Raw genomic sequence first — 26,301 nt, forward strand, 5'->3', positions numbered from 1 at the left:
AAGGGCTAAGATTTTTGTATGTAGCTTTTTATGAGAATTTTTCTTTGAAATTTTTGATACAAATATTTTTAATTATCTCCTCTTTCAAATTTTTATCTTTTTGTTACAGGCCCATCGCAGTGTCTTAAAATGAACAAAAAATATGTCATAATTCACATAAACAGAACCAAAGATTTGTTGTTGTTTTTTTACATAATCATAAATAAGAATCTAATGGGCCCTAAAAGAGATATGACTAAAGATAGTTTCCATATTGTTTCAAGACATACTTTTGTAGAGAATAAGTAAACTAAAATGAAGAAAAAAGCATTTAAATGTATTTTTGATTTATAAAAATTCATATGACATTTTGCTTTGAATTGTATTACATGAAATTATTTGACAGAAAATTTAAAATGTACATTTCAGCATAAATATTTTAGTATAGTCAAGTGGTACTATAGTTTAACATTTCTACATTCATTATATTTTATAGCCTATTGTTATAATAAACATGTTGTATACAGCTTGAGATATGTCTCTATATATAAATAATGACTGCTGTAATTTAAGCCAAGAAGTTGAATACAGTGCCACCTCTGCAGAGCAATAACCGGTTTATAACAAGATTATCATTTGAGCCGTGTCACGACAAAACCAACATAGTGGGTTTGCATCCGCGCAGTCTGATCAGGATCCATGCTGTTCGCTGTCAGTTTCTCCACTTGTAATAGAGTTGGTTAGCGAACAGCATGGATCCTGATCAAACTGCGCGGATGCGCAGGCTGGTCTGGATCCATGCTTGTCGCAAACCCACTATTTTGGTTTTGTTGTGATGCGGCTCATTTGTTCCAAAATTAGAATTTTACTATACATTTAACCTCTCTAAAAAACAACACCTTCCAGTTAAACAACCAAAATCTTTGTCCACCAAAGGGTGTTACTCTGCGGAGGTTGTGCCGTAACTTTTTTTTTTTAAATTTCAAAGAGGATGTCTATTACTTAAATGACATGGACAAAACAGGTTGTTTATTTATCTGTAAATAAATTTTATTTTCTTGTTCTAAATGTCTGTTTACATGTATGATAATGAATATTTTATATTTAAAGAGTACTTATAACTTATTTAAAGAAATATAAATTTTATTTATTACTTTTAAGTTTATTTGTTAATTTAATGAAATTGATGCATTAACTTTTTTATGTGATATTTTTTTGTTAGTGTTTTGTTTTTTATTTAAATGTAATATTCTACCAATAAGGCGAGCTTGATAATATATATATATACCACAAGAAGAACTTTGGGAACCATAGTTCCTTATATAAGTGTTTCATTTTTTTTTCATACTGAATTTTCATATCATGTTTGTTTTTTATTACCATATCATGGTACAAGTCATATCTACGATTGGTCAATGACAGACTGGTGTTATCTGCTCCTTGCAAAGTTAACCTGTCTATAACAGTTACCTTTACTACTTTACCTTAACCTGTTTACAACAGTCACCACACCAACTACACATTAAACCTGTCTTTAATAGCCATTTTACCTACCACATATAAAACCTGTCTACAACATCCACTTTACCTACCACACACAAAACTTGTCTAGAACAGCCACTTTACCAATCTCACATAAAACCTGTCTACAACAGCCACCTCACCTACCACACATAAAGCATGTATACAACAGCCACCTCACCAACCACACATAATACCTGTCTACAACAGCCACTTTACCTACCACACAAAAACAGCCACCTCACCTACCACACACAAAACTAAATGTCTGCAACAGTCACTTTAACTACCACGCATAAAACCTGTCTACAACAGCCACTTTACCTACCATACATAAAACTTGTCTACAACAGCCAACCTATCACACATAAGGCAGACTATTGGTGTTACATTCAAGTGAGCAGAGCCAGTTTCGAGACCAGTTCTTGTGTTTAGAAATATCATTAATTTGTCGTACAATCATTCATATCATTTTAAATTCATTTTCATATTTTGTATTATTTATTAAAAACCTTACACTTATTTGCTTAAATATTTGCTGCTTCAAATATATATTTTGAATGAAACCTTTGTTGTTTTTTAAGTGAATGTTTTTGTTTTTAAGTGAATGTAAAGGCTGTATTAGTTATGGAAATTAAAAACTGAACTTCATTTTTACAATATATTGTTAAAACATGTGTATACAATGTATATGTATTTCAGCTCAATTTTGGAGCTCATTTAGTCCGCTTCCTATACTTACTACCAATAACTTACTAGCTCCTTTGTTTAATGAGGTTTTCTTTTGTTACAGGAGGATTAGGTTTTCTTTTGTTACTGGAGGACTAGGTTTTCTTTTGTTACTGAAGGACTAGACTTTCTTTTGTTACTGGAGGACTAGACTTTCTTTTGTTACAGGAGGACTAGGCTTGCTTCTGTTACATGAGGACTAGGCTTTCTTTTGTTACTGGAGGACTAGGCTTTCTTTTGTTACATGAGGACTAGGCTTTCTTTTGTTACATGAGGACTAGGCTTTCTTTTGTTACACGAGGGCTAGGCTTTCTTATGTTACAGGAGGACTAGGCTTTCGTATGTTACATGAGGACTAGGCTTTCTTATGTTACATGAGGACTAGGCTTTCTTATGTTACATGAGGACTAGGCTTTCTTATGTTACACGAGGACTAGGCTTTCTTTTGTTACACGAGGACTAGGTTTTCTTTTGTTACATGAGGACGAGGCTTTCTTTTGTTACTGGAGGACTAGGTTTTCTTTTGTTACATGAGGACGAGGCTTTCTTTTGTTACTGGAGGACTAGGTTTTCTTTTGTTACATGAGGACGAGGCTTTCTTTTATTACACGAGGACTAGGCTTTCTTTTGTTACACACAGTCCAGACTTTCTTTTGTTACACACGGACTAGACTTTCTTAAGTTACTGGAGGACTAGGTTTTCTTTTGTTACATGAGGACTAGGCTTTCTTTTGTTACATGAGGACTAGGCTTTCTTTTGTTACACGAGGACTAGGCTTTCTTTTGTTACACACAGTCCAGACTTTCTTTTGTTACACGAGGACTAGGCTTTCTTAAGTTACAGGAGGACCAGGGCTGCGTTTCATGGAGAGTCCTAAGTCTTAAGTTTGTCTTAAGTTAAAAATTGTGACAATTTTGCGTTTCAAAGAAAGTCTTAAAAAAGGTCCTAACTTATGACTCCTATACTTATGACCGAAAACAGTCCTAAGTCTAGGAGTGTTTTAAAGGTATCTTAAGATTGTCCTAAGTCAAAACCACTCCAAAATCAAACAACTTTTTGTTGAATTTTGTTTTAAAAACTATCTAGAATGATAGATAATGGTCTAACTAAGAAAATAAATCCGAACACCAATATCTTTAATTCAGTCATTAACGCTGTACAGACGTTTAAAGAGTTGTTTACATGACGTCACAATGTAGCGCCAAATGTCGCGTGCTAGACGCATCTATAAATAATAATATTACTGCACGCTGTACAATTGCAATTGCGTATCAAGCAAGGGGGTTCGTAACCAATTTTTACTATGAAATTAAATAAAACGGTTATTTTATCGTTTTTCGTGAAATATGGTATATATTTTCACTCAACATGATAAGAGGGCAATACATTACTTTTTATACCCCCGCACAACAAAGTTGTAAGGGGGTAAACTGGGATCAGCTTGTCCGGCCGTCCGGCTGTCCGTCGGTTTTTTCTTGTCCGCCCAATAACTTAAGATTCCTTTGACCCTTAGTCTTCATATTTGGCATGGAGGTTAGTCATGATTAGTAGATGACTCCTATTGATTTTGAGGTCACTAGGTCAAAGGTCAAGGTCACAGGGGCCTTGACTTCAAAAAGCTTGTCCGCCCAATAACTTAAGATTCCTTTGACCTACAGTCTTCATATTTGGCATGGAGGTTAGTCATGATTAGTAGATGACCCCTATTGATTTTGAGGTCACCAGGTCAAAGGTCCAAGGTCACAGGGGCCTTGACTTCAAAAAGCTTGTCCGCCCAATAACTTAAGATCCTTTGACCTACAGTCTTCATATTTGGCATGGAGGTTAGTCATGATTAGTAGATGACCCCTATTGATTTTGAGGTCACCAGGTCAAAGGTCAAGGTCACAGGGGCCTTGACTTCAAAAAGCTTGTCCGCCCTATAACTTAAGATTCCTTTGACCTACAGTCTTCATATTTGGCATGGAGGTTAGTCATGATTAGTAGGTGACCCCTATTGATTTTGAGGTCACCAGGTCAAAGGTCAAGGTCACAGGGGCCTTGACTTCAAAAAGCTTGTCCGCCCAATAACTTAAGATTCCTTTGACCTACAGTCGTCATATTTGGCATGGAGGTTAGTCATGATTAGTAGATGACCCCTATTGATTTTGAGGTCACCAGGTCAAGGTCACAGGGGCCTTGACTTCAAAAAGCTTGTCCGCCCAATTACTTAAGATTCCTTTGACCCATAGTCTTCATATTTGGCATGGAGGTTAGTCATGATTAGTAGATGACCCCTATTGATTTTGAGGTCACCAGGTCAAAGGTCAAGGTCACAGGGACTTTGACTTCAAAAAGTTTGTCCGCCCAATAACTTTAGATTCCTTTGACCCACAGTCTTCATATTTGGGCATGGATGTTGATCATGATTAGTATAATATTATGACCCCTTTTGATTTTGAGGTCACTGGATCAAAGGTCAAGGTCATAGGGACTTTGACTTCAAAAAGTTTGTACACCCATTAATTTAACATTCCTTTGACCCACAGTCTTCATATTTGGTATGGATGTTGATCATGACTATAAGGTGACCCCTATTGATTTTGAAGTCACTGGGTCAAAGGGCAAGGTCACAGGGACCTTGACAAAACTTAGCAATCCACTGGCTTAGTAACCTCAGATTTGGCAGGGAGGTTGTCCTTGAGCTCTAAATGGCCACTGTTGATTCTGACAAAGTGGTATGCGGGGTATTCACGCCATGATAGTGGCAGTTCTAGTTATACTTGCTATAATCAATTACATAGTAAATCAAATCCGGGATTATGCGCGTGCCATTGTATTTTGTAATTTTTTACAGGAGAGCGAATTGGTCATAAGTCTTAAGTTTAAGACAAAAGATAGGACAGTTACTTGAAACGGTCTTAAGTGCAAAAACTTTTTCTCCTAAAGTTGGTCATAAGTCCTAGGATTTAGGATTAACTTAGGACTCTCCATGAAACGCAGCCCAGGCTTTCTTTTGTTACATAAGGACCAGGCTTTCTAATGTTACATAAGGACTAGGCTCTCTTTGGTTGGCTTCTCAACTCAAGCGCATTACACTTTGACCTTTGAAATCCCTGAAAACCCTGATTAAATCAGCGCAGTACATTTTCATTACATAAAATCAGGGATCAATATGTGAAGAAATTATTTTGCAATAATGGCGCCATATTACCTAATGTATAAGTCTATCTGTTTGTATTTCAAAAAATAGGTATGTTTGTTGTAGCTAAGGTTTTGAGACCGATTCAACTTTTGACCCAGGATACTGTCTAAGGCTCTTTGTTATAAGTTTAAGTAGCTGATTATGTACTTTTGATTTGATGAATTTTAATAAATATTAAAGAAAAAGTATTACATTGTGAACAAAACTTAAAGGAACTCTACTGAGGTACAAAGGCCTAAAAAAACGTAAACTTTTTAATTCTTACATAGATCAACCAGTGCTCTTTTTTTCATCTGGCTAAGTTTGACATCGCACTATCACTGTATAGGGTGCTATGAAGTAAGGTTGGAAGTGAAAATTGTCAAGGTGAGTATAGTTGTTTGAAACAAAGCATTTAAAAACTTGTTGTAAATCTTGATATGGACAGATATGTCTGTAAAATGCATGTTGCTAAAAAAGGTATTGGATATTACTGTGCAGTATTTTAATTTAAACAAAAACAGCTTAAAAGAAAGGAGATAAAAAATTGTCAAAATATAATTCTACATAATACATCTTTTACAGGGGTTGTGAATTTTTTTTAGAAAATTACACATTTTGTATTATTTGTCAGTTTAGAAGCAATAATAGTTCTTAGTGTATATTAAAAATTATGGTGAAAAATTGTCATGGCATAAAATGTTTTTTGTTCAAAACTTTTTTCTGACATTACACAATTTTAAAACAGCAGTGTTCATCTTGATAGAAGAATGAGTCATGTATAAAGCATATGACATCTTCTCAGAGGTCAAGGTCATTTTTGAGTTATATAGGTCAAATATGAATACAAAAACATCTTGTCTCCACTTTTACCATGTTTTTTATTGTGACATTTCTAACTGCTGTCATGAATGGTATAAATGCTAATTTGTTAGGTCATGACCTTTGTCTAGGTCAAGGTCATTCATTTCATAGGTCAAAAGAACATTACTATGTAGCCTATGAACATTATATGTTTCATTTACTATGTATTGTTTTTTGTAACAGATATTTCAGTTATTATTGTTTGAAATTTTATAGAATCAAGTGATTTTTGTGTACTGTTAATATAATTAATTGTACTGTTTATATAGGTGCCATGTATAAATAATACATGTAGATGTTGTTGATATAATATTTTTTAATAAAGTTATCTCTATATCTATATATAACATGTTAGTTTTTACTGTTTAAGCATCTTCAGAGGAGTATAATGAATCTAATGGAGGTAATTTCAGGTGTCCATGACCGAGTGCACAACTTGCCTCTCACCGTTATGGGTCCAAATCCTGTCAGGGACTTTGGATTCTTTCATATGAGGAAGCTATCCAGCTAGATTATGGAACGTCAGTGACTTTACTCAGGTGCCGGCTTGTGCCTGGAATAATGCATGGAAGGTTACCCGAGGTATCCCTCCACCAGTCAAGCTGGAAAGTCACCATATCATGACCTTTACAGTGTTGGTGCTACTTAAAAACCAACAAACAAGAGGGCCATGATGGCCCTGGGTCGCTCACCAGAAACAACTGCTTTTCAGTGTTGGAAATTATCCATTGTCAATATTATCTAATATTAAATTTGAGCATAGAATATGTTTAAACAATAATTTGAAGAAATGCCATGACCTGGGGCATTTAAGCTTTAGCTTAAACGGGGCCAATCAAATTAATATGAGCAAACTTTATAAAAGACTACCCAAGAATGCTACGAAGCTTGGTGATCATCTATCAATAATTTCAGTAGGAAATGATGTTCAAAGGTTTTTCTATTTTTAGCTTTAGTGGCCCCTAAAAGGGGCCAATCAAATAAATATGAGCCAACTAGATAAAAGAGTACCTAAGAATGCTACAGATAAAGTTTGGTGATCATCCATCAATTAGATCTGTAGTAGAAGATGTTGAAAGGTTTTTGTATTTTTAGCTTTAGCAGCCCCTAAAAGGGGCCAATCAAATTAATATAAGCAAACTTAATAAAAGACTACCCAAGAATGCTACAGACACAGTTTGGTGATCATCCATCACTTAGTTCTGTAGAAATAGACATTTAAAGGTATTTGTATTTTTAGCTTTTAAAGCAAATTGAAGTGTGGACATTGTAAATTGTAAACATTAGTTCAATCAAGCAAAGGTTATTCTTGAATGTTTTGTTAAAAAACAACATCAAAAGCTGTTTTACATTTTTATCTGTGGAAAGAATATCATAAAATATTGATTAATAACAAATTCATATTAAGAAATAAAGTATATATCATGACAGCTTTTCATTGGTCACATTATAAATGGTCATCAAAGAGACAATGAGTCTGAAAACTGGCGCTATAAGTACAGTCACTATTGGTATACTGTAGTATTGTATGTAGAAAGTCACGTCCCTAACGGGTAAAATACCGAATATAGAAATAGTTCCGTGTGTCGTAGGTGGGAGACATCGTGTGCGCCAGTATTGTAACACCTGGTTGAATTTGTCGCTGGCGAGATCTGTAGGTATTATATCTGCCTGTAAACAAAAAAAAAATTGTGTAAAAGAAAAGAAATAAAATTTTACCTGAAAGTGCAAGGGAGATAATTCTTATATTATATATTTTTTCCTGCGGTATGGCTAAAAAGTCTGTCAATCGTTGCAGAAGAGCAAATACTTTAAAACTTGAAGATATCCTTCCAGTGACAAAGAAAGAAGAAGATAAAATAAAAAAATATGTTCTTGCAAAAAAAAACCCCAAAAAACAACAAAGATCTGGAGCCCAATATAGGGGTAGCTTTTAGGACATTATTCTCCATATGCCTCGTATATCTGAATTTTTTTTTAAAAAGGATCATTAAAATTGACAGTCAATAGTATCTATCAATCTGGACACACCTACTATCATTATTTAGAAAAAAAGAAGTACTGTCTGAATAGCAATTAGTGCAGACCATGAGCATGCATCATGGATGTGCCAACTGATCTTATTTTCATTGGTAGAAATTATAGCCACTTGCAATAATGGACAAACCAAGAACAAGAACCATCCTTGACTATTCTCAGTGCTTGATAGTAAAACATGAGCCGAGAAAATGTTCAGAAAGGGCCATAATTTCGTCAAAATCCAAGTTCAGGCCTTAAACAGTGACCTCCTATAATGCTCACAAATAAGTGCAAGAACTTTCAACCCATTCCTTTCAAAACTTTTGGAGATATCAACTAGCACGCAAAAACTTAACCAAAGTGTGACGCCGATGCCTAGATGAGTAAAATAGCTCCCCCCATTCTTCGAACAGTCAAGCTAAAAAATAATACAAATGTAGATACATTACAACATACTAGGGTATCTGAAAGTTGATATATATTGGTTTCTATGGCAGCCTCGGTGCGAAGGGCAATAACAAGTGTAAATCCTAGTAAACATGTCCATGCTGTTGTCAACACCAACAAACTTACCCTGAAATACATAAACAAATGTTTCAGATAATAAACTCATAACCATGTGGCTGAGGGGTTGTCTTTTAATAGTCAAGGCATAATGAATTAAATATATATTATGAAAACGACCTTCACTTTGACATATTGAAATATGTTTTCACCCTGACATGACTTTGACCTTTGAGGTAAAATTTTCAAATTTTGGACATATCAGTATTACTTTCTTACGTATGTATATTTAATAATTCTGAATAACACAACATGGAGTAGACAGTAACATGTTAGTATATTACTGTTATAAACACATCTTGTTATGTACGGCTGCAAAACCCGATTTTAACAGATACGAGCTTTTTTGTATTAAATGATAGTGCATAAACTCCATTAAGATTTCACACCAAAATCTTCAACATACAGTGTGTACAATGATATGCAATAACCCAGAATTATGGCTGTAGCTTATAGAAGAAAAATGTTATAGCTATGGCTTAAGTTTTTAACAAAGATAGATAATCAAACAAATAAACAAAAAACAGACAAAAATACAGACAAAGAAAAGCAATACAACTTAAGATCTATCATAAGGGGCATAAAAATAAACATTTCACACATTAAATTGATGACTCTGATCAAATCCATATATGAATAAGCTTTTAATTCTTTGATGCTTATACATACCATCGTTTAATTCTTTTAGGAGAAAGTTTACTCTTTGCAAACATGTTGTCTATAAGGTAGTAGAGAAGTACACACAGCGTTGTAAAGTATAACAGTATATATAATATATACGAGGCTGGCAACTTGCTGACGTCAAACTCTTCATGTATGGAGTCCTGAAAATATAGAACTTACATCTATAATGCCATGTCAAAGTCCATATGTATGTATAATTATGGTCCAAACAAAATGTAAATAAGTGACAAGAACTTTCACATAAAAAAGTTTTTTTTGCCAATTTAACATCTGTGAGTTAAAAAACAACCATTCTAACACGACCCGCATTTTTCCCCATTGAACATAGAAGAACCGAAAGTGTGTGTTATTATGCTATAAAATCACTGTTTGACGTTCTATATTTAGACATGTGACGTAATCATTATACAATTGACGTAACCACTAAAAATGTGACGCGCTGACAATAAGTACGGAAACAAATCAGGCGCAATTAAGCTAGTTATAATGTTCGGCAGCATTTATTTGTTGATGTCGTGTTAGAATCGAAATAATATATCCAAATCGGTGATTTTATTGCTATATAACATCACTGTTTGTCGTTCGGATGCGCATCATTATATCACTCGGGCTACGCCCTCGTGATATAATTCCCCGCATCCGAACTCCAAACAGTGATGTTATTGAGCAATAAAATCACAGTTTGGGATATATTATTTCTTAAATATAGGCATTGCAAGTTCTGCCAATTTGCAAAATGATGGCAATATGTTCATTTAATTTTCAATGTAATTCAATTCTTTATTGTGTTATTTATAATGTTTATAAGACAAGTGGTCTTTATTTGAAAGCTTCTGTTCTCTCTAATCAATAAAGGTTTGGTGTATAGTGATCTTTATTCAGAGGTGGTCTTTAAACACAGGGTTTATTTTTTATTATTGGGTTTTACGTCACACCGACACAGTATAGGTCATATGGCGACGTTCCAGCTTTACTGGTGGAGGAAGACCTCAGGTGCCCTTTCCGTGCATTATTTCAGGCACGAACGGGCACCTGAGTAGAACCACCGACGTTCTGTAAGCTAGCTGGATAGCTTCCTCACATGAAAGAATCCAAAGTCCCTGTCAGGATTCGAACCCACAGTGGTGAGGGGCAAGTGGTTTGAAGTCAACGACCATAACAACTCAGCCACGGACGCCCCAACACAGGGTTTAACACAAGGAGTATGGATTGTGCATCACTTCCAATGTTTACATTTCAGGGTAGAAATCTAAAGTGCAAAACAATAGTATACATTGTAACTGCAAACATTTTTTTCTCCACATTGCTATTTTTGATAATGAAAAAGAAAAAATTTCATAACTACTATTTACAAGTCAGTTTAAAAGTGCTGGCAAATATGTGACGCGCTCAGCGATTTTTGGCCAAATTGAGTTTTTAATTATTGTGAGAAAAAGCTTGCAAAGTCATGCGAGTTTTCATGTCATAATTTTTAGGGTTTCCTTTCAAAACAGAGTTTCTTTTAAAGTTGTAAGCCTTATATTATAATACTATACCACAATTTGTTTGTATTTAATATGCCAGTCTATCAATGAATGGTCCATTTCAGCTTGTCCACTGTCAACAATGATTACTTGATGGAATGAGAACTGGCTCAATCTTTTATGATACTGTAACAGAAGGGATATAGTTGAACCTGTAAAGAGAGCCAAAAATAATACCTTTTTAATCCTTACTTGAAACATGAATAGGGAGCCATATTTTAGACATGAAACAGGAAACAAATAATTTCATAAATACTTTAAGGCAAACAGACACTAGAAAGGTCATAAAAAAACTTTTTAAGTGGCAGGTTTTGCTCAATATACAGGGAGGAAAGGGTACCGGAGTAGCACCACACTCTGTCTGTAAGCTTGTTGAATAATTTCCTTACATGAAAGAATCCCGTCCCTGATGAATTACCATCCCAAAGCCATGTGGGACAATTGATTTGAAGTAAGCAAAAAAGACATTATCATTATGCCTATCAAAATGTAAATTGCTGGTGGATGTCAGTCAAAATAGCTTTAGATTTTGCAGTAACTGCATTCAATTTTTTTTTCTAGTGCCTCCTCCGACATTCAAACTGTCCACTTTACGCCGTGTTTCCTCATGTTTCCATACCAGAATTGTCTGCTTTTCTTTTACCCCATCAGCATATTTTGAAAAATGGCCGTTTTCATTGAAAAGCCTCCTGTTACAAGTTCAAACTGCTATGGAAGTTATGGAACTATGAAAAATGCTTCAATACTAATGAAACTTGGCACAAATGTTTACTGGACCATACTTCCATAATTAAAAACCCAAGTGACTCACAGAAATATCTATAAATATGCATCGGAATGTAATGTTAACATTCAAATGATAAAAATAGCAGGAAAGTCATTTTATATTTTAGGCAGTTGTAATTTTTTATCCTAAACATTTTTCATTATCAAGTTTTGCTCAATGTCTATCATAATAATATAATAGTCAGTCTGTTAAATGTATAGCCCATTCGGCTCAACTTGACAACAAGAAAACATGCATATAATGTCACTTTAACCACTCAGTCACAAAGACTCCACATTGTTTATAAATATTGGTAATAAGGAAATATGTATCTTACCATGTAAACCTATAAAAATTGCTATTACAACTATGACCATTATCAGACAAAAGCCAGACAGTTTGTAGATTTCCTCTTTAGACATTCTCATACTGTCCATCTCTGGCCACATGGACACGCCTCCTCCGACATTCAAACTGTCCACTTTACGCCGTGTTTCCTCATGTTTCCGTACCAGAATTGTCTGCTTTTCTTTTAACAATCTTCCTGTAGAGAATAATGACATTCTATGGTACAGATTCATCAAGCATTGAAATTGAAAACAAAAGAAGACATATTTAAAATTTAATACACAGAGGTGAGGTTGCAAAGATCCTAACGATCTTTTTATCATACAGTTTATGTATATAATAATATAAGACACTTTTATCGCCATGATTTTTGTTTTCACTGTTTATTGGCAGCCATGATTATGATATTTTAACATACTAACTTTTAATATTAAACAATGTTCATTATCAACCTTACGCCTAAATATAAAATAATTGTTTGTTTCCCCTCTCCTACCTACCAACAAAAAACGCTTATACCCAAAAAATTTTATTGCCTTGCAATTTTTTTTTTTTTTTGCTCAACACGGAATGAGAATCAGATTTTATATTTGTCACATGTTTTTGAATTGTAGGTATTCAAACCTGTATAATGTTGAATAAAAGTTTGAAAATATGGTTCTAAACTTTAAACATATGCTGAGGATTCACAATTAGTTTTGAATGCGTGATAATTCTAGATAGAAAAAAAAATAATTTGGATAAAAAATATGTTTTATCTACCTACCAACTCTACACAAACTGGCATGGTCACATGAAGGGAAATAAAGATAATTTTAAGGCTTAGACCTTATTTATGTAATATAGTCGGCAAGCTGCATTGTACTTTATTTTTAAATGGCACATCGCTGTTTGTTGACATTTTCTGGCTTTATAATATCATGCGAATGATTGATTGATTGATGTTTTTTCTTTGTTTAATTACTATGATTATTTAGATTGAAAACACAGAATGGTACAAAGATTTGAATAATATAACATTTTTTGTGTACCTAAGGACTGAATCTTTATACTGAAATTATATTGTCCTGATGAAGGTCATTGTTTGACATAAGACGGTCAATAAATTAAATAACTTTAATCTACTCCGGTGTTCTGGCATGTTGTTCTACTTTATTTTCTTTTTCACTGCTTATATAACATGAATGAAATAGCATGTATCAAATTCAGTTGAGTGACGTATGCTGACCAAACCCAAGGTTTCTAAAAACTGCTATAAAACATATTATAGTAAAATTTACAAGGAGAAAAAACATACACAAAAGTAGAACAATTCAGAAACTAAAAGTAAATTATCCTTTTCTTTAAAAAAAACAACCTGTGGAATTATATTACCAGTAAAGGTATCTACAAACAAACCTGGAGTCATCCTAAGCTTGGCAAGCATTGGGCTAACTTTGTCATCATTTCTGAAACTTGCGTCTGCTACTGGTGTTTTTGGTGTGATGTCTTTGTCCAACCTGTGAGATAAATGGAGCAATCCACCTCTGCTTGGCGTTCCATTTTGTATGACTGACCCATTTACTATAATAGGGGTTGAAGATCTGGACTTCCTTGCAGGACTTTTTTCTGTCATTGTTAAGCTTTATTTGCTTCCACTGTGTTTGTTGAATTGAAAGCATAACAATAGTAGTTAGTACAAGTTTTGCATTAAACAAAACAAAAGTAATATATGTTGAATAATTAGAGAAGGATCCGAAGAAGAGGGAAAAAAACAGGCTTTAAATTGGTTAAGAATCAAGGTCTGTTTATGATCTTAAAAAGTTTCTTCACTTGAAACCTCTGATGTAGTCTGGGATTCAGGCTTTGATAGTTTTTGCTTATTTATAACATTTTTTTTTCGTTATTCATAACATATGCCCCATTCCGTATTTGTTCGTCATTTTGATAGTATTCGCCAAACAGGCCATAAAAAAAATTGACAGACAATGAGACTGGAACCCAGGCTACCTCTCATGTGGAAAAGGGTCAAAGCGGCTTATAACCAGTACTTCAAAAACAGTTGTCATAACAATGATGGCCAAATTTACATGTTAACAAATTTCTGAAATCTATACAATTTTTATCGACCTGAATTTTCTCTTTTTGTTTTTCATGTAATTAATACAGGTCTCTGACAGAAAAACTTCAAATTTCCACACAAAATTTTCTGATATAGTTTTAGGATATATCAATACACTGATAAGCACTTTCCCAACTAGCAGACAACAGGATATCCTTATCAGTAGTTTTTCGAGTAAAGAAAAACCGGTTGCACATCTTAATGTATACATCATATGTAAAATATGGTCTCGCATATGGTATTTTTAACAGTTAATTTAAATACTTTTGTGTCAAAAGATTAAGAGATATCGATTTTACTTGAAGATAAGGGAAACAACTCGTAATTTTCACTCGATATACCTCTGTTATTTACGTATATATCAAAAGTGTTTATGGGTGTATTTAAATTTACTTCCCCAACAGACACTTGTGGGTCAGACCCTATATATACCCCTGGCTAGAACTGCCCCTGTTAATGGCCAATATAAAACTATTAAATGGGGGATTTGTCTTAAACAGTCAGATATCCAAGTAGGTAAAATAGGCACTGGTAAACTTCTGAATTATTTCAAACCTCACAAAGCATGTGGTCCTGCTAAAATTAATGCAGTCAGCTCTCCATATAATTTAAACTAGAATTATAGAATTAGTTTTCTTAAAGTCCAACTAATTGTACTATGGTCATATAGTGCTATATTGTGTATTGGCAATATTTCCCATCAATGGGAGAAGCAAGATTCTGAAGTTTAGAATCTACATGTACACTGATGTAACTTTGGCACGTCAAAATATTTTGACTAAATTGCTAGTGTGCAGTGGACCTATAAACTGAGAAAGTTATTTATTTAACTACATGTACAACAAAATAGGCTTTAATAAAGCATCCATTTTTTTTTAGAAATTTTGCTACTCTGTTGAAATATTCAGACAATTTCATCATATAACATAAAAAAGAAGGAAAAAGGAAATAATATTAAAAAAATAACCAACTTGAAATTTCGCGGAATACCTCCACTATGAAGAGCTATTTCGTTTTTCCTCCGTTATCCGGTACATACCGGACATTATCAGAAATTTAAAGTAACAGTTATTTCCCTTTGACCACTAACAGAACACTATTTTCGAGTCGATAGCCATCATGCACTTGCAAAAAAAAAAAAAAAAAAAAAAAAAAAAAAAACAACAGAAAACAACAAATATCAAATATTCAGAGAAAGCGTTTCAGTATAACCTTACCAAAACTTTTTATAAGCCGCTTTTTTACATTTTTGTTATTCATGGGATACGTATAAACGGGTACGCTGAAGACCGTAAGCTTAACATTGATGTGTACTCACAGTATATAAACGATTTGAACCCCAACCGGATCTTGTGAGAAGATTTCAGCATCTAAACGTACAATCAGGCGGGATGACACATTAAACTATCAAAAATCGGCTTGAATTTAAATATGTTACGGTATGTTAACATTTGAATCATATTTAGAAATAATTTATCTTTGCTTAAATATACATCCATAACCTTCTTCGTAAAATATGTGCGCATAAAACGCTGCATGAGCTCTTCGTCTCATGTTTTGTTTATGTCAACACACGCCGATTACACAAGCAAATGTATGCCTAAAATTGTTTTATTTCACTATAACTCATATCTGAATCTTAACTTTATTGTCTTAACCTCATGTTACCGGACAGACACTTGTGAAAATATCTTTGAATATTGATAAAACATAGTAAATAATAGAGGCGACATTTCTGATAACTGTACCCGTCTTGCTAAAACAATTTTAATGATCTGTACCCTACTTGTGTTTTCACTGAACCATTACTTGCGAGTCACTTTTGATGATTTTTATTGTGCTTTTGTCGTATGTTCCAAATTTTATTGTGCAGAATATGAAGTTATTGTGTCACAAGAGAAGGGTACATGTTTTAGTTCTATGTAATTAACTAAAACTGCATATGACTGGAGGAGCTTCGTCGTGTTTTCACTGTCTACGAAAATACTGGCATGAAGTGGCTGTTTATACGAATCAGAAAGTCAATTATTTCTTGATAGGAATAATTAACTATCAAACCTCATCTTCACTTACCATTCATTTTTCTTCGGAAAGAGATAAAGCTAAAATATTACATATGTACTATATTTTTTTTATATTTAGTTCAACGGCATTGTTGTTAGTTTTGACGTGACCGTTATATAACGTCACGTATCAATAAACCCCGAAATATCATTACAAGATTTTTTTGCAGATTACTTATTTCAACATGTTGAAAGCTTTACACCTACCGTTGATTTCATACACTGTTTTATATTCTCAGAAATTCATTGACTTTCTTTTTCTGACATTAGCAACTTTTATTCTTGTATATCTTTCATAGACGTCGACAATTTTGGCATCTTTTTAAACGGAGAATATTCGGGAAATTTTGAAATTTTAATTGTCAGTGTTTCAGCTATTGGTGTTATAAACTTCTTTTTTTTTTTCGTTTACGTTATTGGTTGTGACGCTGAAATTTTCTAAGTAGGAAATTTTATTCTGATCATTATTTATTCTTATTTTCAAGCTGCAGTCTGGATGGCGAATAATAATGTGGCTAATGATGGCATTGAAATTCGTAGTCTTTACTCAACAGTATATGCAGTTGTATTCTTCCATGGTGATCCGAAATAAAAATATACATAGCATTATATATTTTATTAAACAAATGATTAACAATATTATCAGTTAAACCAATTCTCGGTAAATACCTTAGATCCCACCTTATATACTAAAATTCTATTACAATCATTTATATTTTCTGGCAATAATTGATACAAAATCGCAATGAACGTAAACTTTTTCTCCAATAAATCTTTAAAAATACTCACAAGTCAGTGTACAGATAAAATTCGTAAACTCACAAGTAGGGTTCATAATCACCAGCAAGTAACGTTAATTCAGTTTACGGAAATGACCTCCTTGGTAAAACTCTTAAATTTATGTTCAAGATACAGCAATATGTTATGCATATGACTAAATTATCGTTTGTTATTGATTACTTTAGTAGTTCGATATTACAATTCAATGTTTATTTAAATCAACCTTGGAATAAGACAGATTTTTGTTCATGTTCAGTGTTGATCACCTGAAAGCTGTTCGTGAGTTTCGATTATTTTATAGCCTTCGTGCTAACGTTTATGTTTTGCATAACTTAGACGTTTAATAAAGTTTCTCTCTTATAATATAGATATAGATTTACTATCCTAACGTCCATCAGTATCAATATAAATACCAATATCGTAAACAAGTGAAGTGGCAGAATATGGCTGACACTAAAATCTTCTCACAAGATCCGGTTGGGGTTCAAATCGTTTATATACTGTGGTACTTGTCATTTGGAAAGTCAAGCCAGCCCGCATAGCTCAATCGGTTAGAGCGCGAGACTTGTAATCTCGACATTGTGAGTTCGATTCCCGGGCTGGCCAACTAAAATTACTAATCAGTCTTTCGGATGAGACTTTAAATCGAGGTCCCGTGTATGGGTGCTTAAACACTTGGCACGCTAAAGAACCAGGAGAAGCTTCTGGAATTGGGGCATCTTTCTGTATCTGTAATTGCACTATCCTCCGAAAAATAAAATGACTAATACTCTTCTGGAGGGCTCGCCCATATGGGCAACCGGTGGCGAGTATAAATAAACGCAAATACACACAAATTTGGAAAGTACAGATGTGATGGTTCAGATGGCTGGTCCGAGGGCATTGTGAAAAAGTTAAGTATTGCATCTTACATATCATGCATGATAAGGGCGTTCAATTCCGAGTGATTAGGCCGTTCATTTCAAACCACTTGCCAATCACCGCTGCGATTTCGATACCCGACAGGTACATTTAATTATTTCTTATTAGGAAGCCACTCAACTACCTTGCAATATTTCGATGGTTCTGATCGAATGCCCGCTTGTGCCTTAACTATTATAGTGGCAACTGAGGTCTTCCTCCACCAGTAAAGCTGAAGGTCGCCATAAGACCTTTAAAATGTCAGTGTGGCTTTATAACCTCAGATCCCCTTTCAAAATTCCATTTTATTTAGTTCCGCCCATTGTTTTCTCGTTTAGGACAAAAGCATTCTTTTACTTGGGGACCATACGCCGCTTTTCATGGAATGGCACTACTGTGTCACATTGAAGGTTCCACGATTACCGCCGTATGAACACGTCTGCGGATGTTTCTAAATACAAAAGTTCACCATTTTCGTATTAAATGTTGAATTCTGCTTAAGCCGGTGCTAGGGGGCGTGGACGGTAACTTTCACTTTCCAGTACAGTCCATGAACAGGCTCAATCAAACCGAGCCTGCAACATTTTCAATTTTGTTGTGTTGGACTTTCTTTAGGTATTCTGTTTTTCTCTATTTAATATCCAAACCCAACAGACGAGCAAAATGACAGAAACAAACTCATGAAAGGTAGTGCTGTACAAAAGTAGTCAATCATAACACTATAACAGATAAGATCTGTCGTTCCCAATACTCGAGCAATCATCTGAGGAAGCCCAAACCTACGTTCTGCACATCGTCTAATTACTGTCAATATTCCTTCCGAATGGATTAGAATTCTTTCAGTCGGTTCAAAAAGATACAAAGCGGACACGAAATTTTGAGATCCATGCATAATGAATACATAGTAACTGTGACCTTTACCCAAAGAAGTGTCAACCTCCTCTGTATGTAAATGAAAACAAACAAGGTTATATTTGATAAATGTTCCAGGAGCGACATTAAGCATTCTCAGATTTTTGAAAGACACGCATATTCTTTAAAGACGGATATTTTTAAACACTGTGTTTACATTTTAAAGCTTTGGATTGGCCGAGGGCTCTTATTTATACAGATCACAAAGACCTGTTTAGTAGGGTTGTGTATCCATTACTTAAATGCTTTTCTATCAATGGTTAACAGCATAAAACAAAAATCTTTCAAACTCTGATTTTGTTCAACAGCATCAAAAACAAACATCTTTCAAACGCTTGTTTATATTCAGACTTTACACGATTCATTAGAATTGTTTGTGTAAAGTTTAGAACAGCAAAACTCTAAATAAATTCATGCACACGCCTGTGTGTATACAATCCTCATTATATATATAAATAATTGTGTATAATCAAAACCACTCAAAGGCCATAAAGAAAGGAATTCTATGGCAAAGATATTTTTCTAACTGAGGCTGAAAGTGAAGAGAGGTCGGCTGCTTCTGAAACAGTTCGATCGAATTTACACTCATTTGATGTCGAATAATACACAAAAATAATACACGAGATAATGTTTCGATAGACTTTATTTGTGAAAATAAAATTCAGAAACATCTTTATGACAATAAAATATGTTTGAAATCAAATCGATGCCTAAGCAGAACATGAAAAACAAACGTAAAACGAACAAGCAAAGCAAAAAAGAAAAAGGAAAAAAGCACATACAAATTAATAAAACAAAACAGCAACAAACAACAACAACAAAACAAACAAACAAAAAAAAACACACACACACACGTTGTTTCTTTCTTCTTCTTGTACTCTGAAATTTAAGAAAAAACGTGTAGATCTAGATCTAGTAACAAAGGGTTTTCTCTTAAGAAACAATCAGGGTAACCTATTTATTTAATTAATTTTGTATATTTTAAGGCATGCTCAGTGAGTATCCGTTACCGAATAGTTCAACTATAATTATGTCCCTTGATCTTGAGAGCGATGGTAGAAGCCTAATTCCAGTCACTATGGTAACGGCAATGGACATACACGTACAAAGTACGACGTTTAAATTCAGGTTCTGACATTAGTAATGTTTTGTTTATTTTTATAATAATATTGCAGAAGGCATACCGTAGTGTCCTTACTTTAACATTTCCAACTATTTAAACACTAGATTTAATACAAATAATATTTCTGAATCTTACCTTACACGCTTACAGGTGGAAGACCGTCATCAATGACGTCATATCCGGTTATGCCAAATGCTTCTGTAAAAAAAAATATTCCATGAGTGCAATGTATCAATAACTTTTGTGAATAAGATTAATCCACTACAGTGTGAGGGTAAACTACTTGAGATCGTAGATTGTTTTGATTATCTTGGGGTTCAATTTTCATTTAACGGAAAAAAAAAATTGAGGGCATTTCTTTTTTTTCAATTTTTGTCATTATTCAAAAGTAGAATAATTATTCTGTAAAAATGGAGTGAGCGAATAATGTGAAATTTTGCACACATATATATGGTGTAGCTACACCTACATTGAACAACATTAATCTCGAAAAATCTTTTCCAGTCCCTCTCAGAGGAGTCCCTTTAAACAAAAATCTTACCCTTGAATTCTTTGACAGTTCTAGGAGCTCTAGTAGCAGACTGGTTGATGTCAGCATCCATCACAATATTTGACAAGCTCTCAGTTACAGCCATATCAGCAATTTCTGTCAAGTAAATAATTATGTCATGTAATTAATTGCCGAGAAATGCCACGTCAGATTTTAGACTAGATTATCTGCCCCTTACACTAATGGTTACTAAATATAAATGAGCTCTCTTAGAAATAATCTAAGAACTTTTTCTTTAAAATGCCTTTGATTTGACAATAAGGTTTCGTAAAAGGGTAGAGGCACGTTGTTCAGGATCCATGTCATATGTACAATAATGCGTAAGAATATGATATAATAAACATCAAAAATAACAAAGAACACTTTATGTATTGTGCACTCGACACGTTCTTCAACGGACAACAATGCGTAGAAACAGCGGAGACTTTTAAGATTTTCAAACCCCAAGTAAAGGTCCCGCTAGAAGGTAAAAGTCGCATGTCGCTGTGTCGTGGACTTATTTCCGGACATTTTAAATAGCGCAAAAACATAACCACTGCATTGAGCTGGCAGTGGGATGACAGGCAAAATGTAATAAATAGGCACACTTCCCACACCCCTCCTACCACGGACATTGTTATAATTGACTTATACATCAACAAAATGACTTACGGCTGATGATACTAGAGGACAATGATATGTTGTCGTCTGCTGGACTCACTGTTACGGGAATTGTGTTGTTAGACAACTCCTGTCTCAGGGTGTCGGCTGCCTTGTTTATGATGCATGTCACGTACTCTGCGACTAAAAAAAGATTTTTAATTTCGTTACGCTTTATTTAATGTAATTTAGACATAGTGTCACACAATACGGCATTACTTAAAGGCACATTGTGTCTCAAAAATGAATAAATAATTTCTTCTTTATGATTATAATATGTTGCAATATTGGATATTTAAAAAGCAGGTTAGATATTTAACACTCAGAGGGAGACAGACAGTATTATGGGTAGTGAAATTAAATGTTATAGAGGTAGCTAAATGAAAACAAAGCGGAATTTTGTCTTCCGTACAAAATACTTAATTATTTTAACTGTACTAATAGCCAAAATGCAAAATGTAAAGGATAACTCAGCTATATGGCAAATTAACACTGTGAAAAAGATACATAAGATAAAAGCTTCTAAAAAATAGAAAATAAAACTTTTTTCGGGCCTTAAATAGGAGTTATTGTTGTTGATGTTGTGGCTTTATATACATAGTATCAGTATGGTATTAAATGTGACGATCAAATTTTAATTAAAATATATGTACATTAAATTTAGATAATGAATGCGACTTTACACAAAATCTCTTGTTAGCTATATAATACTTTAACGTTTTTTATGAGCTGCATGTGACCAAATTTTGAAAGATCTTTTTTTTTACTTTTTAAATATTAAACATAAATACTGAAATTGTAAAAAAGTAAAAAATATACATGACTGTATTTACCAAGTTTGTCGTCTGCTGTGGTCTTGTCGTTTGCAATGATCTCTGTCACTGTTGTATTTTCTGTATCAACATTATCGTCTGAAAAAGAATTTTGCTTCATTTTTATTTGTAAATTAATAGAATTAATGTAATCAAAGACAGACATACGAAAATGATCCTAAAACTTAGTGTTCGGTATTTTATATCTAATATAGGTTTTTGAAGTTTCAGAAAAAGAAATTGTCTATTACGGGACTAAATTCTGCCATTTTGATCTTTTTATACTATCTTTCTTGTACATAAGTAGGCTGATTCACACAAAAGCAAGACCTTCATAATTCTTGTGGAACAAATATAACTGCACTAAAAGTTGTGAGTATATAGCAGTCATAATTGTTTTAAAAACATAATGTACAAGTAAGTAACTATACCATTCTTAGATGACAGGTTTTGAGGAACGACTTTGTTTGACTTGCTGGCAATCTTACAGACGACCATGTCGGCAGTACCTGTTTCATTTAACAGGGTTTCTGGGTCAAGAGTCTTGCCTCTTCTTGCATAGTATCTTTGGCGCATGCGGTTTCGAAATCTTGCAAACTGTAAAAGAGTCAATGTACCTTACTAGTAAAATCATGTTGATGTCTTATATAGACTGGTATATCGTTCACTTTTGACTGACTGAATAACAAACAGTGAAGACGATTGTGCCAACTAATCTTGATCTGCACTGATCACATGGGTTAAGTCTGTACATAGCCGCCAGTTAAGTTAATCAATTTTTTGTTACTTTTTACGACTTTTAACAAATAAGAACTTATTATTTCCTCTAGAACATTACCAACGCTGCTTATGTATGGATCTTTAAGAATCATTATTTAAAATCTTAGAATTATCTTTTCATTTACTATTTAATCAATTATTATTTATCATCTTTTATCATTTAATCATTATTACCATAATAATAATAATAATCATTGATGATGATGATGATGATAATCATCAGCATCATCATCATCATCATCACCATAAACAATATTATTATCATAATCACATTATCATAATTATTATTTTTATCACTTTTTTATTTGTTATTATTATAATTATCATCCTAGAGCTCTTTAACTTATTTTCTTAAATTCTCAGCGCATTATTTTCAAGTTTTATTTTCTTGAAATATTTCGGCTCATCTGGAGGCATAAATAGAGGATATTGAATGAGTGTAAGTTCAATACTGAATTTATTGCACGAGTTGAATAAAATTATATTATGCGAGCCTCTGGCGAGCATAATATTATTTTATTCAACGAGTGCAATAAATTCAGTAATGAACTTACACGAATTTAATATTCTATTTATCACATACCCAAAATAAAGACCGTTTAAAGTGAAATAAGAGTCATTTTTCATTGACGCGTCTATAGTATAACGCTAACATTTAGCGCGTCTTTACACTATGTTTGTTTAACGCTAATGACGTCACGTCAAAATATATGCACGGCCGTGCAATACCATATTTACGGAGTCGCAAAATCGGCACGGGTGTGTGATAAAGTTTTAAATTTACCAAAGTAATTCGTGCTTCCCTAAATTATGCACAAAAGCTCTAATTTAATCATCTAAATTGAATGTTTAATACCATAACTCTACTCACCCTTTCGTTGCAAGACTTCTTTAAACTTACCCAGCAAACACAAGACGTCATACTGACGTCAGATTTAAGTCAGGTTCTGACGTCGGATGACGGTCGGAAAAACGGTTGGATTTGAAAGTTTTTTTGACGTAATAATCTGACGTCAGGTAGACGTCAGAATCTAACCATTATTTAACCTTTTTCTGACCAAAATCTGACCATTATCTAACCATTTTCCGACCTCAATCTGACCATTTTCCGACCTAAACCTAACCAGTTTCTAACCATTTTCCGATCTCAATCTGACCATTTTCCGACCTAAATATTAACCCTTTTCTGCCCTAAATCTGATCATTTTCTGACCTTCATCTGATCATTCCCCTAATCTTTTTTGTTTCACCACGTCATAAATATTTTCTGGCTAATCATGATTTGATCGAATTTAATGTAACTCATTCTATTAAGTAACTTTCCCTCCAATGAAATGTATAACAGAAAACTAAAAGCAAAATTATGTTTTATGCTTTTTTAATTTAAAATAAAAGTTGCAATTTTAAGCTGATACATACAATTTTAGTAAATTCTGCAAGGCTAAATAATTTTCATAAATTAAACAAAATAAAACATAAAATAATTTAATTACAAAACAAAAAGTATTACAAAAACAATGACATAAATGAAACTAAGAAAACATGTACAAATATTAAAGAACAAAACAATGTATGCACATTTCTATTAAAGTTTGCCTTATCAAATAAAATGAATGAAACTATTATAATTTTAAGAAAAAGTTAAAAGATTCTGATAATAATGTTTCAAGCAATTAATGACAGATTTTCAGTATTTTAACTATATTTCTACAGCATTTCTAAAACATTTAGTGCCATTTTGCATATTTTGACCTCCTTTGATAATTGTTCAGTAATGTATAAATTGCTGCCTTTTAGTTACTTCACAAAGTTATACTTTTTAGATATCAATGAGAATTAGCACGAATTTTGAGGTGTGGTGCTTTAGATATGACCTTCTTTCAGCACCCCTCGTCTGTCCGGAGGATATGTAGCGTTTGTAGTGTCCAATAGCGTGTGTGACATCTTTTTCACTGAAAAAAAATATTATGAAACATGGAAAAATAACAAGCAAAAATGTTTTCATAGTTATCTTAACTTAATGAACAATTTTGCCAACTTTTTATAAAGAGAGCTTTAACAAAAATTAAAAGTAAACATAAATACTGAACATTTAAAAAGCCGCTTTTAAACTCCAGTTTAGTATGGATTAAAGTATGTAATAGAATTTACAAAAAATCTTACTTTCCTATGTTTCTTTTTACATATTCACGTGTTTCCGTCCCTCCGACCTTTGAGAGCATGTCCAACACTTTAACTACCTGAAAAGAAAATTATATTCTAACTTATGTATATATTCTACGTTTGAAATAGAACAGTTACGCAAGTCTTAAATATTTCATAGTTTTAAATTAAAGATTTAATGCCGAAATGTCTGGAACCAAAACGTCTTGGGTTATTTGGGACCGGAACGTTTTGGGTTATTTGGGACCGAAACGTCTTGGTCCGAAATGCTCGAAATCGTACAAATTCATTCTCAATTCTCAGATTTTAACTGACAAAAACATCACGGTTTAAGAAAAATATGAAAACTAAGCATTCTCTTTGGTGGTACTGAAAGGCATATTATAAACTCTTCACAAGCAGAGTTATTTAACATGTCAATTTTAAAAAGATTTATTATTAGACATTATCGCGAATTTGTGTGACATTTTACTTCAGCTGTTCAAATAATGATAATTAAATTTAAGAGTGCTTGCAATCATGCAATTATTTATCAAATACAAAGTAAAAATAAATCTAAATAAATTGAACTGACCTTTTTGTTCAAGAAAATCTATAATATACACATTATCAATGCATCCCGATTCCTGACCGACAGCCAAAACGTAACGCCTACGAATTTGAATTTCCATCCACGTGACTTTAGATTCGAATTATAGGTTAATTATGTTTTCTTTCCCCTTTCTGTCACTATGATTAAATGTTAAAGCACTATTAAAATATAATGTACCACCAATGATAATATTATAACGTTAAATGATTGGAACTTGTAAACAGATCTGTAGCTATAAATAGATTTCATAACAATAACACACGTAACTTGCCTATATACAGCGCCACCTATATGTTTTATTAGGTTGCAGCGCCGCGATCTTGGTCTGTATTTATATAAGAACACTTCATTTGTAATCCAAATAACATTTGAAAAAAAGTTGAAATGATTACAACAGCGAATAAGGATTATTTTTTGTTATTTTTTTACCTACCGTCAGGACACCGACCAGAACCTAACGTTTGTACGACGTCAAAAAGAAACCTCTATTAGACATCGGTATTTTAACGTCAGATTTACGTCGTATTTTGGTCGCCGACGTCGTGACCAAAATCTAACATTAATCCGACGTTATTTTAACGTCATGTGTTTGCTGGGTATGAGCCAAACGAAACAGCCTCGATTTTCACTAGCCATTAATTTCCCATGTTTTAATGGTTTAAAAACAACTGGTGTATTTTTTTTCCGGACGCAATATGACGTTGCTATGCGTAATGAGTAACGTC

At 33.4% G+C, this 26,301-nt stretch overlaps 2 protein-coding genes across 2 annotated transcripts; both read right to left on the reverse strand.

Annotated features, from left to right (window-relative positions):
* Positions 1-7,597: 7,597 nt before the first annotated feature.
* On the reverse strand, positions 7,598-15,295 carry LOC132738238 (uncharacterized). The gene is made up of 7 exons (XM_060725698.1): positions 15,234-15,295; positions 13,560-13,798; positions 12,151-12,357; positions 11,060-11,199; positions 9,510-9,664; positions 8,733-8,850; positions 7,598-7,928 (listed from the first exon to the last, which is right to left on the reverse strand). The coding sequence occupies exons 2-7, from the start codon at positions 13,774-13,776 to the stop codon at positions 7,680-7,682; spliced, it is 1,086 nt and encodes a 361-aa protein (XP_060581681.1). The 5' UTR covers positions 13,777-13,798; positions 15,234-15,295; the 3' UTR covers positions 7,598-7,679.
* Positions 15,296-19,544: 4,249 nt separating this feature from the next.
* LOC132738243 (uncharacterized) lies at positions 19,545-26,301 on the reverse strand. The gene is made up of 8 exons (XM_060725708.1): positions 26,174-26,301; positions 23,693-23,719; positions 22,473-22,638; positions 22,063-22,140; positions 21,242-21,373; positions 20,582-20,686; positions 20,176-20,238; positions 19,545-19,796 (listed from the first exon to the last, which is right to left on the reverse strand). Exons 1-7 carry the CDS (start codon positions 26,210-26,212, stop codon positions 20,177-20,179), a joined length of 609 nt encoding a protein of 202 aa, XP_060581691.1. The 5' UTR covers positions 26,213-26,301; the 3' UTR covers positions 19,545-19,796; position 20,176.

Source organism: Ruditapes philippinarum, unplaced genomic scaffold, assembly GCF_026571515.1.
Source record: "Ruditapes philippinarum isolate M1 unplaced genomic scaffold, ASM2657151v2 ctg1734_1_1_1_1, whole genome shotgun sequence".
In the NCBI taxonomy this organism is placed as follows: Eukaryota; Metazoa; Mollusca; class Bivalvia; order Venerida; family Veneridae; genus Ruditapes; species Ruditapes philippinarum.

What these genes read in the sequence shown, in the direction of transcription:
- LOC132738238 (XM_060725698.1), bottom strand. Translation starts at nt 13,776, where the DNA reads ATGACAGAAAAAAGTCCTGCAAGGAAGTCCAGATCTTCAACCCCTATT. An exon ending in CAAGCTTAGGATGACTCCAG is followed by an intron (nt 12,358 to 13,559) that starts GTTTGTTTGTAG and finishes TATTCTCTACAG; the next exon opens with GAAGATTGTTAAAAGAAAAG. An exon ending in CCTAAAAGAATTAAACGATG is followed by an intron (nt 8,851 to 9,509) that starts GTATGTATAAGC and finishes TATGTATTTCAG; the next exon opens with GGTAAGTTTGTTGGTGTTGA.
- LOC132738243 (XM_060725708.1), bottom strand. Translation starts at nt 26,212, where the DNA reads ATGGCTAGTGAAAATCGAGGCTGTTTCGTTTGGCTCATA. An exon ending in AAACCTGTCATCTAAGAATG is followed by an intron (nt 22,141 to 22,472) that starts GTATAGTTACTT and finishes ATTCTTTTTCAG; the next exon opens with ACGATAATGTTGATACAGAA. An exon ending in GTCCTCTAGTATCATCAGCC is followed by an intron (nt 20,687 to 21,241) that starts GTAAGTCATTTT and finishes TTTACTTGACAG; the next exon opens with AAATTGCTGATATGGCTGTA.